At 46.6% G+C, this 15,779-nt stretch overlaps 2 protein-coding genes across 5 annotated transcripts in view; both read left to right on the forward strand.

Annotated features, from left to right (window-relative positions):
* Positions 1–8,269, forward strand: part of CFAP52 (cilia and flagella associated protein 52) — a 64,506-nt gene extending 56,237 nt beyond the window's left edge. For all 3 annotated transcript variants that reach the window (XM_054456615.2, XM_054456616.2, XM_054456618.2), the window contains 4 exons: positions 333–484; positions 3,471–3,573; positions 6,604–6,715; positions 7,903–8,269. In XM_054456615.2, the coding sequence (XP_054312590.1) occupies positions 333–484; positions 3,471–3,573; positions 6,604–6,715; positions 7,903–8,078 (543 nt within the window). In that variant the 3' untranslated portion in view covers positions 8,079–8,269. The remainder of the gene's footprint in view (positions 1–332; positions 485–3,470; positions 3,574–6,603; positions 6,716–7,902) is intronic.
* Positions 8,270–10,387: 2,118 nt separating this feature from the next.
* The window catches only part of USP43 (ubiquitin specific peptidase 43), an 83,781-nt gene continuing 78,389 nt past the window's right edge, over positions 10,388–15,779 (forward strand). For both annotated transcript variants that reach the window (XM_054459042.2, XM_054459043.2), the window contains exon 1: positions 10,388–11,007. In XM_054459042.2, coding sequence (XP_054315017.2) covers positions 10,504–11,007 — 504 coding nt within the window. In that variant the 5' untranslated portion in view covers positions 10,388–10,503. The remainder of the gene's footprint in view (positions 11,008–15,779) is intronic.

The raw sequence follows: 15,779 nt of genomic DNA on the forward strand, positions 1-15,779 counted from the left end.
AAGTGAGTAGACATTATTTCACTTGGTTTTGCGTTGGCCCTTGCATTATCGATTTGCATAGCAGGTGTCTGATTAAATTTCTCAGCCTGTATGTACAAGCAGGTACAGGATTGTTAGTAGCATTTTTGAAGCTCTGTTGAAGATGATCACATCTTATACATGAATATGCCTGCCCTTCAACTTAGCATTCCCACCCCACCCAACCGAGACGAAGACAGGAAATTAAAAAACACAAATCAAGCATAGCAAAGGGGAAAAAGCTCTTGGAATCTTTTCCTATCCCTTCAGAAGTCCCAAGTGTGGATCAAGATCCTGTGCTTTATGGCTTTCAGGTGAGGGTATGGCAGATAGGCTGTCAGACTCAGAAGCTGGAGGAGGCCCTGAAGGAACACAAGTCATCAGTCTCCTGCATTAGGGTGAAGAGGAACAACGAGGAGTGTGTCACCGCCAGCACCGATGGGACTTGTATCATTTGGGACCTTGTGTAGGTACCTGTGATGGGGAGGATGCAGTGATACCTGCAAAATCCAATCATGCCAACAGTTTATTGAACATGAGAGAAGATTCACATGGAGGGTAGAAATCTTATTTAAGGCAACACAGTAAAGGGATGTTCATCAGAAGCCGTTCATGACGGGCCATGGTTTATCGATGCTAGTGGGAAGGGTTACAATTTCCAGGAAGAACTGAATGTTAGAAGTTTCTGGGCAGATAGGGAAATAGCTTTCTGTGTCCACACAGTGAAGCATGGTTTAACTTACATGAATTCAACCCTGTGTCCCAAATGAAAGGGGGCAAGAAAAATAACGAATTCAACGCCGGGCGCGGTGGCTCCTGCGTGTAATCCCAGCACTTTGGGAGGCTGAGGTGGGCGGATCACCTGAGGTCAGGAGTTCGAGACCAGCCTGGCCAACGTGGCAAAACCGCTTCTCTACTAAAAATAAAAAAGTTAGCTGGGTGTGGTGGCAGGTGCCTGTAATCTCAGCTACTTGGGAGGCTGAGGCAGGAGAATCGCCTGAACCCAGGAGGCGGAGGTTGCAGTGAACTGAGATCACACCATTGCACTCTGGCCTGGGCAACAAGAGTGAAACTCTGTCTCAAAAAAAAAGAAAAAAAGAAAGAAAGAAAAAAGAAAAATAACTAATGCAGGCAGTGCCTCTTATCATTCCAGTCAGTCAGGTGAAGCCCAGAATGAACTCCCCATGGAGGGGAGGGATGCTGGTGGGACATACATTTGCCTTTCCCCTTGGTTGGCCACATTCTCAGGGACCTCTTACACTCCGAGCATATCACACCCCCATAGAATGACTAACTTCAAACTAACTAGACCAAAGCCCGTGAACTTTATTGTAGGAGTAACTCAAAGGATTTTTGAAAAGTGGCTTTTTGAATTTTTGACTATAAGCATTTTTGCTGTGTTTTTATTTTAGAATCAGACCCTATTCCTCCAACCCCTCTCCCCACCCACCTATCACCCCTCTACCACTCCTACGAGGCACTGCCTTTATATCACTGCATAAGAGAGACGAGGATAAGTGCAAAGATGGGAGGAAGGAGGCACGCACGACAAAGAATATGAGATACACTTGATGGGAATGAGAACTCAATGTGTACTTAATACATTAAAAAACACAAAGCACTGCTGGGCGCGGTGGCTCACGCCTGTAATCCCAGCACTCTGGGAGGCCGAGGTGGGAGGATCACGAGGTCAGGAGTTCGAGACCAGCCTGACCAACATGGTGAAACCCCGTCTCTAGTAAAAATACAAAAAGTAGCCAGGCGTGATGGCGCATGCCTGTAATCCCAGCTACTCAGGAGGCTGAGGCAGAAGAATCGCTAGAACCTGGGAGGCAGAGGTTGCAGTGAGCTGGGATCACGCCACTGCACTCCAGCCTGGGCAATAGAGTGAGACTTCGTCTCAAACAAACAAACAAACAAACAAACCCCACAAAGCAAGCTTTTGTCTTCTAGCCCTGTGTGTCTCCTGGGGATCTTGTTACAAACGTAGATTTTGATTCATTAAATTTAGCATGGTACCTGAGATTCTGCATTTCTAAGAAGCTGCCAACTGAGAGTGCTGGTTCAAGGACCACACTTGTAGGAAGTGTTAGGCTATACCTGACCTTCTTCCTGGGAAAATATAGAACTAGAAGGACATGTCTGAACTTATTTCTATGGATGGTTTGTGACTGCCTCAAATCCTGAAAGCTGTTCTGTTGTGTAGCAGGAATTCTTGTGCCAAAATCTTTAAAAATGCTCAGCTTAGATACCACGTTTGAAAACTTCCATAATGAGAAGAAACTGTGCAGAAGGTGCATTTTTTAGCCAGGAAAGCCTGGCCTGTGAGATGGCCACCCACCACATTGTCTGGGGAAGGAGAAGCGATATTTACATATTTCTTGGTACAGTATCTAAGGCAGGGGTTCTATTATGCACATAAAAATCAACTGAAATGCTGGTTTAAAATGCAGATCCTGGCCAGGCGTGGTGCAGTGGCATGATCTTGGCTCACTGCAGCCTCTGCCTCCCGGGTTCAAGTGCTTCTCTTGCCTCAACCTCCCGAATAGCTGGGATTACAGGCATGCACCACCATGCCTGGCTAATTTTTGTATTTTTAGTAGAGACGGGGTTTCACCATGTTGGCCAGGCTGGTCTCAATCTCCTGACCTCAGGTGATCTGCCCGCCTTGGCCTCCCACAAGTGGTGGGATTGTAGGCATGAGCCACTGCACTCGGCCCATAATACCCATTTTTAAAATACCCTTCCCAGGCCAGGCTCTCTTCAGTTTCGGGAGGCCAGCTTCCTCTTGGGGGCACCCTGGGCAGGGTGGGGGGTGGGTCTTGGGAGGGACTTCTTACCATATGCAGACAAGGGTTGAGCTTGCCGGCTTTTGCAACATCCCCACGTGACAGGCTCGTGTTTTCCGAGGGTTGTGCATAATATGGTACGTCCAAACCTGTGGACAAATGTGTACATGACATCTTGCAACAGCTTTTATTTGTGAATTAAAGATACATCAATGGTTAAAACATAAACAAAATAAAATACCCTTCCCCACATTCTGCTTCTCAGATTGTAGGGAGCTCCACTTCCAAATGGTGGCCTCAAGAATCAAGTACATTGTGTGGGAGGCAGCAGGTTGGCTGTGAGTTCAGCCTCTTCTGCTTCTTCTTCACTGGAACTTAAGGGTTCTCATTGAGTTTCGTGCTCTGTCTTTAGGAAAGGGCCCTTCCCATTGTCCTTTGGTGGTCACTGATAGGCCAACCGGAGTACACAGAAGTAGAGAGGACAGGGTGACCTGAAGTCTGTTTTGAAGAAATACAAGCACCACTGTGCTGAGCAGTATGAGATGTTTGGCATAGAGATAAACCAACCCAAATCCCAGCTTGCACCAAATCCAGCTTGAATAGTGAATAAATTTCCTAGGGAAGAGAAAGTCGACTTTCACAGCTTTTGAATCTACTTTCCAGGCGTCTCAGGAGGAATCAGATGATACTAGCCAACACCTTATTCCAGTGTGTGTGCTATCACCCTGAGGAGTTCCAGATCATCACCAGCGGAACAGACAGAAAGGTGAGTCTTCCCAGCAAGAGAAGAGATCTTTCCAGCGCAAGAGAAAAGCAGTGAGGTGTTGTGGTGGAGGGTGCGGGCTCTGGAGTCAAACCACCTTGGTTCCAATGGGGTCTGTCATCAATCAGCCATGTCACTTTGGAAAGGCCATATCACTTTCCAGTGTCTTCACTTCGCCGCCTGTTAAGTGGAAATGGTACCACTGACCAAACAGAGTGAGGATTAAAGTCACGCTCACCCATGGTGCTTATAGCAGGGGGCCTGGCACATAGTAGGTACTCAATAGATTGGTTTTTATTATTAGGGAATTTCTGAGACTGGAGTACAATTGCTGTGCCCAAACCAGTTATCACTTTGACTAAATTCGGACAGAAAGGCAATAGAGCTCCTCATCTCTCAGCACTGTACTTCATCAATACATTAAAAATCTACACATGGAGCCAAGCGTGGTAGCTGATGCCTGTAATTCCAGCACCTTGTGAGGCTGAGGCGGGTGGATCACCTGAGGTCAGGAGTTCGAGACCAGCCCAGCCAACATGGTGAAACCCCATCTCTACAAAAAATACAAAAAATTAGTAGAGTGTGGTGGTGGGTGCCTGTAATCCCAGCTACTCAAGAGGCTGAGGCATGAGAATTGCTTAAACCCGGGAAGCGGAGGTTGCAGTGAGCCAAGATTGCACCACTGCACTCCAGTCTGGGTGACAGAGCAAGACTCTCTCTTAAAAAAAAAAAAAAAAAAAAAAAAAAAAAAAAAAAAAAAAATTCTACATACAGTATAGATTTCCCAGCTAAAGAGGAAGGTGAAGGTTCATCCTTCTGTTTGGGGGAATGTTCACCCTTGGAGCAAGCAAGGGTTCCCTGCTGTCATGAACCTTACTTCCCTAATTTATTTTGGGTAGGAGGGGATGGAATTGGCTAATACACACATGAACCAATCCATGAATGGGCAATGAGTAACAAGTGAACAAGACACGAGCTGGTGAAAGGACAGAGAAAGGAGATAGAACAAGTGATATGATACTGGCAGGCGGTGGGAAGCTCCTTCAGCTGGGGTGGTGGGTGAAGGCCTCCTTAAGGAGCAGCCTCTGAGCTGAGGCCTGAATGACAGAAGGACTCAGTCAATGCCTAGACCTCAAGGAAGGGCATCTCTGGCAGAGGACACTCCAGCAAGATGGAGCCCTACTGGGGCTGCCCAGGAGAGTGTCAGTTTGGCTCCTCTGGCTGGGAAGGCAGGCAGTCAAGTTCCAACTACTTCTGTGGGTGTGATTCCTGAGAAACATGGGTTCTGGCATGGTTTTCTATCTCTTTAGGCGTTTACTATGAAATCAGAACTTTTTTGTTAACATGATCAAGCATTAACAGACATTACAAAGCAAAAGAAAAAAGTTAACAAGAAATAGTATGCATAATGTCTAGCTAGATTCAGAGAAATACAGACTCCTGGCATAGTGACTGGAACACAGCACGTTTCCAACATGAAACTATGAGAAACAAATGAAATGCATGTGCAAGTTTGCACTCCTGATTCCTGGTCAAGCACTCTTTTTTTTTTTCTTCAACCTTATTTTAAGTTCAGGGGTACATGTGCAGGATGTGCAGGTTTGTTCCATAGGTAAACATGTGCCATGGTGGTTTGCTGTACAGATCATCCCATCACCTCGGTATTAAGCCCTGCATGCATTAGCTATTCTTCCTGAGGCTCTTCCTTCCCCCACCCACCACCCCCTGACAGGTGCCCAGAGTGTGTTGTTTCCCCACACGTGTCCATCTGTTTTCATTGTTCAGCTTCCACTTGTAAGTGAGAATATGTGGTGTTTGGTTTTCTGTTCCTGCGTTAGTTTGCTGAGGATAATGGCTTCCAACTCCATCCATGTCCCTGCAAAGGACATGATCTTGTTCATTTTTATGGCTGCATAATATTCCGTGGTACATATGTGCCACAATTTCTTAAGTTTATTCTTTTTTTTTTTTTTGGAGACAGAGTCTCACTTTGTCACCCAGGCTGGAGTGCAGTGGCACAATCTTGGTTCACTGCAACCTCCTACAACTTCTACCTCCTGGGTGCAAGTGATTCTCATGCCTCACCCTCCCAAGTAGCTGGCACTACAGGTGTGTGCCACCACATCCAGCTAATTTTTGTATTTTTAGTACAGATGGGGTTTCACCATATTGCCCAGGCTGGTCTCGCATTCCTGACCTCAAGCAATGGGCCCAACTCGGCTTCCCAAAGTGCTGGGAGCCGCTGCACCCAGCTGGCTGTATCACATTTTCTTTACGCAGTCCATCATTGATGGGTATTTAGGTTGATTCTCTGTCTTTGCTATCATAAATAGAAGCATTCGTTCCTAAGAAGGAAATTTAAATTTTGAATAGATTGTGCATTCAAAAAGTTTAAGGTACAAAGGCAGTATATTCAGGAAAAAAATCACCCTCCTTTAGGCACCTGTCTCTCCACCCCTAAGATAGTTCTGCTCCCCAACAGGGAACCAAGGTTACCAGTTCCTCTTTAAACTCTACCCTGTGGAATATTTCAGTGCTTTGGAGCAGAAGGGAAAGTTGGGAATAAGGGTGGGGTGAGGAAGAGGGAGGGCGCAGTCCCAGTGGGAGGGTGCTTGTACAGCCCAGTCTCTAGAACTCTGGGGAGTGGGGAGTGCTCATCCCCCAGTGAGAAGGAAGAAAATGCTTTTCCTCCCTCCAGGCCTGAAGCTTAGCTGTGGATGCAGAGGCTGTTCTTTCTTTTACAGCTTGCTTCAGGCTGAATCTGCTTAGTCTTATCAAAAGCCCTTTCTGTCTTAATCCAGGTTTATCAGCACATGAACATCTCTTTAAATAGAATGCAAATTTAAAACCAATACTAAAAATATTAAAATGGTTTTGCCACCCCCTGCTGTAGCCTATTTATAATTTCAGCCAGTACCATCCCGTGGTGTATTTTTGCTCCCTTCTATATAAAGTAGAGCCATTTTTGTTAGCATGTGCATGGATGACTCTCCTGAGCTGAGTCCTGCTTAATGCTTCTTTCCTGAATTCCAGATTGCTTACTGGGAAGTATTTGATGGGACAGTAATCAGAGAATTGGAAGGTTCCCTGTCTGGGTCGATAAATGGCATGGATATCACACAGGAAGGGGTGCACTTTGTCACAGGTTAGTCCTGGGATAGGAAAAAGCCAAGCCTGGCTTATTTAGACGAGGACATGGAAGGAACTCCCAGGCTAGAGGCAATTGGAAAAGACAACAAAAGGGTCTCAAGGCAACTTGGTTAGAATCAGACTCCAACCAATACTGCAGCCAATGTGGCTGAGAAAGAAAAATCCAGAAGTCACATTTCAATGAGAGGAAACATTTGCACAAGAGCCTTAAGAGCACAAATAAAAGCCAAGACTTAGGTTGCTAGGCTTGCTTTTTTTGGTGGGCATTGATAATAGAGATGGGGCCTTTAAATGGCCTGGGCTATCCAGCATACTTCTAAAGTCTTAAAAGCCAGTCTTTTAATTCCACCTTATTATTGCATGATGAGATGCCCTTCCCACCAAAACAAATGAATTAACCAGTATTTCAAAGGGGCATTTACCACACAACATGCCGATTGGAACATCATTGTCATTTCCTGCCAAGCTCTTTGATTCATCAGGATATTAACAAATAAATGCGGCCAGGCGTGGTGGCTCATGCCTGTAATCCTAGCACTTTGGGAGGCCAAGGCAGGTGGATCACCTGGGGTCAGGAGTTCGAGACCAGCCTGGCCAACATGGTGAAACCCTGTGTTTACTAAAAACACAAAAATTAGCCGGGCATGGTGGTGCGCGCCTATAATCCCAGCTACTTGGGAGGCTGAGACAGGAGAATTGCTTGAACCTGGGAGGCGGAGGCTGCAGTGAGCTGAGATCATGCCACTCCACTCCAGCCTGAGTGACAGACAGTCTGTCTCAATAAATAAATAAGTAAAAAATAAATAAATGCATGAAATGAATTAAGTTTCACAAATACATTGACTATAAAGCAGATATCAAACTAGACACAGTGTGATCCCAATCATATATATGATGTATATGTATACCAGTATACTTATAGAGAAAAGACTGGAAGGAACTAAGCCAAGATATTACTAGTGGTTATTTCTGGGTAGTGGGATGAAATGTGATTTTACCTCTTTGTATTTCCCCCTCCTCTTCAAATTTACTGCAACAGATAGATTTTTATAATCAAGTAAAAGTGTTATTATAAAGACAGATACTTGGAGACCATGTTGAAAACGATCCAGTTATTTGAAATCAGGGCTGTTTCTCTCTCTTCTATTGCAGCAATGCCATATATGTGTTTCTCTTTTTCAGGTGGAAATGACCATCTGGTCAAAGTTTGGGATTATAATGAGGGTGAAGTGACTCACGTTGGGGTGGGACACAGTGGCAACATCACACGCATCCGCATAAGTCCAGGAAATCAATATATTGTTAGTGTAAGTGCCGATGGGGCCATTTTGCGATGGAAGTACCCATATACCTCCTGAAGCTGATGAGATGTCTCTGAGCCTTGGAGTTGCACACAGTCCTGGTGAAGACTGAGTTTAGATAACTCCAACACTAATCTTCATTTCTCACAGCTCTGTTTTTGTTCTTGAGTCAATTTTTTTCTTTTTCTTTATAGAATGCATTTTGTATTCTTAAATTGCTATTAAAATTGAAATATGTTCAAGAATAATTTGTGCAGACTCTAATTAGAACTTTTACATTTTGAATAAATTCTTAGTTGTTGGTTTTCTGTTATAATTTGTTTTCTGCAACTCTGCAAAACCCACAGAACTCCCTCATGATCTGTGCACAGACAGCATTGCTATTATCCTGTAAAAATAAGGTGAAATGAATTTCCTTCTTAATTGTCATTTCATTGTTCAAGCTATATGCGACTAGACTCAGATTTAAATCCAGATCTCGGGCAGGCTTCTTAAAAATTATCTGAGCCACAATTTGCTCTTTTGTCAAGCAAGAGTAAGTTCCTGCTCAAAAGGTTATTGTGAGAATTAAGTGACTAATGTACTAAAGCATCAGCAGAATTCCTGACAGGGTAGAGAGTGAAATATACATACTTTCTCAAAGAAAATGTGTGGTGTTGGGGATCTCAGGACAATTACCAAAGAAAGATGAAATTTCAGAGATGCTTTATTGGAGTTGGCCATTACATCTTTCTTCTGTGCTTTCCACCAGAAGGGTGATGAAATGGACCTTGTGTCCTTGTGTATTAATCACCCAACCGGGTATCTTTTTCCAGAGAGGGGTAAATAATGGCATTTTCCAGAACACAAGTCTCCAATTCACAGTACCGTCTGATGTTTTAAGCATGTTATTTATCCTTTAAGTAAGGCTGCTTTTTTGCATGAGGTAACTGCTGCAACCCGGTTTGAAAGATCAAGTTTTTTTTTGTTGTTTTTTTTTTGTTTTTTTGAGACGGAGTTTAGCTCTTGTCGCCCGGCTGGAGTGCAATGGCGCGATCTCGGCTCACTGAATCAAGTGATTCTCCTGCCTCAGCCCCCTGAGTAGCTAGGATTACAGGCATGCGCCACCACGCCTGGCTAATTTTGTATTTTTAGTTGCGACGGGGTTTCACCATGTTGGCCAGGCTGGTCTCGAACTCCTGACCTCAGGTGATCCGCCCGTCTCGGCCTCCCAAGGTGCTGGGATTACAGGCGTGAGCCACCGCTCCCGGCCAGGATCAAGAATATTTAATAAATGATGATCACTTATTAAACAACAAGTAACATTTGAGAGCGTTCTTAGAATACTGCATCTCACATGGTGCCGATCTCTTTCTGAGCTAGAAATTGATGAGAAACTCATTTTGCAAGACCTTGCCTGATTAATTATAAACCTGACAGTTGCATGGGATAAAGTGAGGGGTGGGGGAGGGGCCCAGGGTTACCCAGGGAATCAAGGGCGGGGCAAGGCCAAAGTAATTCTGATTGGGCAATCATTCAACAAGGATCGTGCGTTAAGGAGTGAACCAGACACCGCGTAGGGGGCGCGCCTGAGAGCCTGAAAACTTCCTGGTAAGCAAATACTGAGGTTGCAAAGGGCCTGAACTTGGCAGTCCATAGATCCAGGTCGAGTTCCGGTTTCCCTGCTTACGAATCGGGCGGCCTCCCTACGTTGCGATAACCTGTCTGAGCCCCCTTCCTTGCCGATTAAAGCAAGGGTGATCAAGTCTTGCAAGTGTTTGGAAAATGATTCTAACCCAATCTGTGGTGTAAAAAAGCAAACCACAACCACTCGGGGGCTTTTTTCACAGGGCAACACGTGGCTCCCAGTTCAGGTCCCGGGTTGGCGGGTGCAGGCACAGGCTCTGCCTCCCCCAAGGGGCAGACAGTCTGGAAGGAGGTGGCGACACCTGTCCGCACACACCTGAGCCAGCGGAGGAACCAGCGGTGCACAAAAGCGCTCCCCACCCCCACACAGCACCCAGCGCGCGCCTCTCACCACGCCCGAGGCTGTGCTCTGGAGATGCCTGCCTTGCCCTTTTCTTCCTGCAGTAGCCAGGCCTTTGCCATTTACTAGGCGCTTTCAGAATGTTCATTTCTCCATAATTTCCACTGCTTGAAGGCTGCTCGAGGAACAGGAGCAGCGGCGAAACCCAGGTCTGTCGGTTTACGAGGTAAGGAAGGGTGGTGAATCCGACCACGAAGACTCCCCGTCAGCGCCGCGGGGGCGGCACCAGGCAGGGGTAGGGGTGGCCCGGCGCTGCCCTGGAGGGGGCTGGTCGTGCCGCCGGATTCCCGCGCGGGGCGGGGCTGCCCCGCCCTTGGCTCCGCCTCCGCCCCGTCCCCGCACACCTGGCCCGCAGGTAGCCGGCACCAGGCGCCTTAGCGAAGCTGTAGGGCCTGCTGGCCGCTCGTCCGCCTCGGGCCCGGGGGCTCCGCGCCTGGAGCTGCGCCGGCGGCAGCCATGGACCTGGGCCCCGTGGACGCGGCAGGAGGGGGACTGCTCGCGCCCCGGCCCCGCCGCCGCCGCTCCCTGCGCCGCCTGTTCAGCCGCTTCCTGCTGGCGCTGGGCAGCCGCTCACGCCCCGGGGACTCGCCGCCCCGGCCCCAGCCGGGACACTGTGATGGCGACGGTGAGGGGGGCTTCGCCTGCGCCCCGGGCCCAGTTCCAGCGGCCCCCGGGAGCCCCGGGGAGGAGCGCCCGCCCGGACCCCAGCCCCAGCTCCAGCTCCCCGCCGGCGATGGGGCGCGGCCGCCGGGCGCTCAGGGCTTGAAGAACCACGGCAACACCTGTTTCATGAACGCCGTGGTGCAGTGTCTCAGCAACACCGACCTGCTGGCCGAGTTCCTGGCGCTGGGGCGCTATCGGGCGGCGCCGGGCCGCGCCGAGGTCACCGAGCAGCTGGCGGCGCTGGTGCGCGCGCTCTGGACTCGCGAATACACGCCCCAACTTTCCGCCGAGTTCAAGGTAGGCAGCGCTGCGCCGCCGGCCGCCCTGTCCCCCTGGTTTCGCCTCTTGAAAAGTGTGTGCACGATCAGGAAAGGTTTTCTTGGGGCCTTCTTTAAATGCCATTGACCAGTTCAGCCCCGGATTACCGGCTTTGTTTTGAGTCGATGTGTTACGCTGTCGCTTGCTTATGTTTTCTTTATAAATTAATTCTCCTAGGTATTTTGAGAGGGAGTGGGGTGAGCTGGCAGATTGAAGGGTAATCAGCGTTTTTGGATTCAACAAGCATTTGTTGAAGTATTGAAGGCTTGTGGGCCAGACAGTGTTCTAACGCCAGCTCTAGAGCTTCCAGTCTGGAATGATGTGGGGTAGGGAATGGGACGTTGAAGGCCAAGGCCTCAGAGGAAGGAGGTGATGCTTGCGTTGAGATCTGAATGATGAGAAGGATGCAGTCAGGGCAAGCTGCAGGACTAATCCAGGCAGGGGGAACAGCAAGTACAATTACCATAGACCCAAAGGAGCTGAGTACTGGAGACATGGAAAGAAAACCAGTGGCGTTGGAGCTTAGGAGGCAGATGAGGTTCGCCAGATCACATAAGACCTAGGAGGCAACGGTAAAGAGTTTGGATTTTATTCTAAGCCCGGTGGAATCTGACAACCTGCAGGCCAGGTACCGTGCTGAGTGCCCAGCAAAGGCAGTGAGCGTGCTATTTTGGAGATAGCATCCTTTTGTTTAAGGCGCATTCAATCCCCTACAATGTATGAGCAGGAGCTTGCATTTTATTTTCTGCAAGATCACGGTCTACTTACTCGGGATGCTGCAGGGTCGTGAGGCTTTGTAAATTGTTTGTATCACTTCACCCGGGGTTAAAACGGGGTGTTTGTTTGGCGTCCCAGTTGGATTAAAGGGTTCCTGATAATTGATGCACATGGCTAGCTTCCTGCAAAAAAAAAAAAAAAAAAAAAAAAAAAAAAAAAGAAGAAGAAGAAACCCGCAGCTCTGGGCAGAGAGCTGAAGCTCCCTACAGTCTAGTGATTGTTGTTCTTGGGGGAGGGGGAAACCTGTCAGTGTTCATTCCACAAGCATCACCGCTCTTGAGTTTCAGCCCGAGAAAGCAGTGTTTGCCATATGACCCATGAGATGCCAACCCCCACCTTCCTCCCTCCTGCCTCCATTAGTGAAGCACTGTTCTGCAGCAGCCAGTGGGTCAAATAGTTGTCACTAAATGTCTCTTTTTGGTGACATTTGCTTTTTAAGAAAGAGGCAGTATAGTATAGTGGTTAAGAGCAAGGTCTCTGGAGTTTTGTGACCTTGAGCAAGTTACCAGATCTCTCTGTGCTGTAACTTTCTTCATCTTTAATATAGAACCATAATGGTACCTACCTCGTTATAGGGTTGTTGTATTAAATGAGTTCTATGTAGAGCACAGTGCCAGCCCCACTGGAAATGTTCATTATTGTATCATGACACCTTCTCACCTGCAGAAACCTAGAGGAGGGAGGGAGGTAATCTTTATGTACATTTTCTCTTGCTAGATGCATTTCCATTCAGTTACCACAGCAATGGGAGAGGGCTGCAGTAGTTTGAAAAAACTCCGAAATTGGCCGGGCGCGGTGGCTCACGCCTGTAATCCCAACACTTTGGGAGGCCGAGGCGGGTGGATCACGAGGTCAGGAGATCGAGACCATCCTGGCTAACACGGTTAAACCCCGTTTCTACTAAAAATACAAAAAAAAAAAAAAAAATTAGCCGGGCGTGGTGGCGGGCGCCTGTAGTCCCAGCTACTCGGGAGGCTGGAGCAGGAGAATGGCGTGAACCCGGGAGGCGGAGCTTGCAGTGAACCGAGATTGCGCCACTGCACTCCAGCCTGGGCAACAGAGCGAGACTCCGTCTCAATAAAACAAAACAAAACAAAACAAAACAAAAAAACTCCGAAATTAGTAATCACCCTCAATGACTCACCAGAATTTCCTATCTCTCCCCCCCGCCCCCAACCCCGCTCCGCTGTCAAATCCCCAGGGCCTGGGAGCTCCCAGTAAGCCTCAGGGAATTGAAGGGTAATCAAGTTTGTAATATGTTAATGAGGGAGATACAATCTGGAATGGAATTTCCTGGGATTTTGGGGTAGCCAGCTTTGGAGGGAGGGGTGGAGGATCCCAGAATCCAGGCTTTAAATATTATGGATTGCAATCTAGGTGAGCTCTTCTTATTTTACAGATGGGGAAACATTCGTTCAACAAATATTTATTGAATGTCCAGCGAGTAGACTAGGAATGCACGCAATGCATGATGAGAGATGAGTACAAACCCAGATTCTGGGGCTGCTCTCCAGGGGCTTATGGTCTAGAGGTAGAAATGGATGTTAATGAAATAATCACACAGGCACATGATTGGAACAGAAACATGTTAGAAAGGACAAATACAAGGTGCTATGACAGTTACAGCAGGAAAATGTGATTGGATTGGGGGAGATCCTGTGGGATGGGCAGGGAAAGCTTCCCTGGAGAGGTAACCAACCGCTGAGTTGAATTTTGAAGGATTAGGTGTCAATGAAGGGCTTGGGAAGATGGGAGAGTGCATTCCAGGACCTGGGAACTGGAATGCCAACCAGGGAAGGAGGTGGGGCCGAGAGACCTTCTGTTCAATAAATGAATAAAAGCCCACTCGGCTGGGGAGGAAAGGCTGGAGAATTGGTTGCAGACACACCACACAAGGTCTTCTTAAGGAGTCTTGTCTTTTCCTTTCTCTTTCTGTTTCTCTTTATCTCTCTCTTTTCCTTCTTTCCTCCCTCCCTTCCTTCCTTTTTCTTTCTTTTTCTTTCTCTCTCTCTCCCTTTCTCTCTCTCTCCCTTTCTCTCTCCCTCTCTGTCTCTCTCTCCCTCTCTTTCTCTCTCTCTCTTTCTTTCTCTCTCTCTCTTTCTCTCCCTCCCTCCCTTCCTCCCTTCTTTCCTTCCTTCCTTCCTTGCCCTCTGTCTCTCTTTAAGAGACAGAGTCTCGCTCTGTCACCCAGACTGGAGTATAGCGGTGTCATCATAGCTCACTACAGTTTTCAATTCCTGGGCTCAAGCGATCCTCCTACCTCAGCCTTCTGACCAATATGGTGAAACCCTGTCTCTACTAAAAATACAAAAATTAGCCGAGTGTGGTGGCGTGTGCCTGTAATCCCAGCTACTCAGGAGGCTGAGACAGGCGAATTGCTTGAACCTGGGAGGCGGAGGTTGCAGTGAGCCAAGATTGTGCCACTGTACTCTGGCCTGGGTGACAGAGCGAGACTCCCTCTGAAAAACAGAAAGAAAAGTCCTGTCCGTGGTATTATCTAGAATTCTTTTCTTCTCTTTCTTTTTTTAAATTTTATGTTTTTATTTTAGATTCAGTGGGTACATGTGCAGGTTTGTTATAAGGGTGTATTGTGTGTTGCTGAGGTTTGAGCTTCTCTTGACGCTGTCACCCAGATAGTGAATATAGTGCTCAATAGGAAGTTTTTCAGCCCTTGTCCCCCTGCCTCCCTCCTTCCTTTTGGAGTCCCCAGTGTCTATTCTTCCCTTCCTTATGTCCATGTGTACCCAAGATTTAGCTCCTACTTATAAGTGAGAACATGCAATATTTGATTTTCTGTGCTTTTCTAATGGTGTAATTAAATGTTGCACATTGTTAAAAAAAAAAAAGAAGTTAAAATGTAAAAAAAAAAAGAGATCTGTAATTTTAACCCCTAGAGATAACCATTGTAAATATACTGATATGTTTCAAGGTATATATAAACAATTGAAAATTTTAGTTTTATATCCTGCTTTTCTCATTTAAGCATTGTTACATTTTCCTAGTCTTAATAATACACAACAATCATTAATAATTAAGTCCTTAACAATTAATATATTATTAAATTAACCAATTCTTTATGGAGATCTATGGTTATATTAAAAATTTTAGCCATCCGGAATTTATATTAGCTTATGTGCTTAAGCATCAATTTTGGATCTACAGTGATATACTGGAGACATGGCTTTTTAAAAACAAGGATGCCTTCTTCACCACTCTTATGTTTTATAAGTTCTGGACAAAACAGTAAGACATAAAATGGAAATGGAGTTTCCATTTTCCAGTATTATACTCCATTGAAGTTTCTTGTATTTAAATCATTGTCCTCAGCTGTGATTATTCCCATAAGCCTAATTCCTACAAATGGAATTACATAGTCAAAGCAAAAGTATGACGGTTTTATTATCTTTCCATTTTTACTTTTTAAATAAGCTTTATTGAGGTCTAAACTATATACAGTGAAATGTACCCATTATAAGCATAAAATTTAGGAAGTTTTAACAAATGTGTGAACCTGTGTAGTCACCATCTCACTTTTAAATATTGAGTTTTTGTTGTTGTTGTTGTGGTTGAGACGGAGTCTCACTCTGTCGCCCAGGCTGGAGTGCAGGGGCGCTATCTCGACTCACTGCAACCTCCATTTTCTGGGTTCAGGCGATTCTCCTGCCTCAGCCTCCCAAGTAGCTGGGATTACAGACGTGCACCACCATGCGCAGCTATTTTTTGTATTTTTAGTAGACACGGGGTTTCACCATGTTGGCCATGCTGGTCTCAAACTCCTGACCCCAAGTGATCCGCCTGCCTTGGCCTCCCAAAGTGCTGGGATTACAGGTGTGAGCCACCGCGCCCAGCCAACATACCTACATTTTTGTGGTGAGAACATTTACGATCTATTCCCTTGGCAATTTTCAAGTATATAATATATTATTATTAACTATAATCACCAGGCTGTATAATAAATCTTTATCCCTTATTAT

The sequence above is a fragment of the Pongo pygmaeus genome, chromosome 19, assembly GCF_028885625.2.
Source record: "Pongo pygmaeus isolate AG05252 chromosome 19, NHGRI_mPonPyg2-v2.0_pri, whole genome shotgun sequence".
Lineage (NCBI taxonomy): Eukaryota > Metazoa > Chordata > Mammalia > Primates > Hominidae > Pongo > Pongo pygmaeus.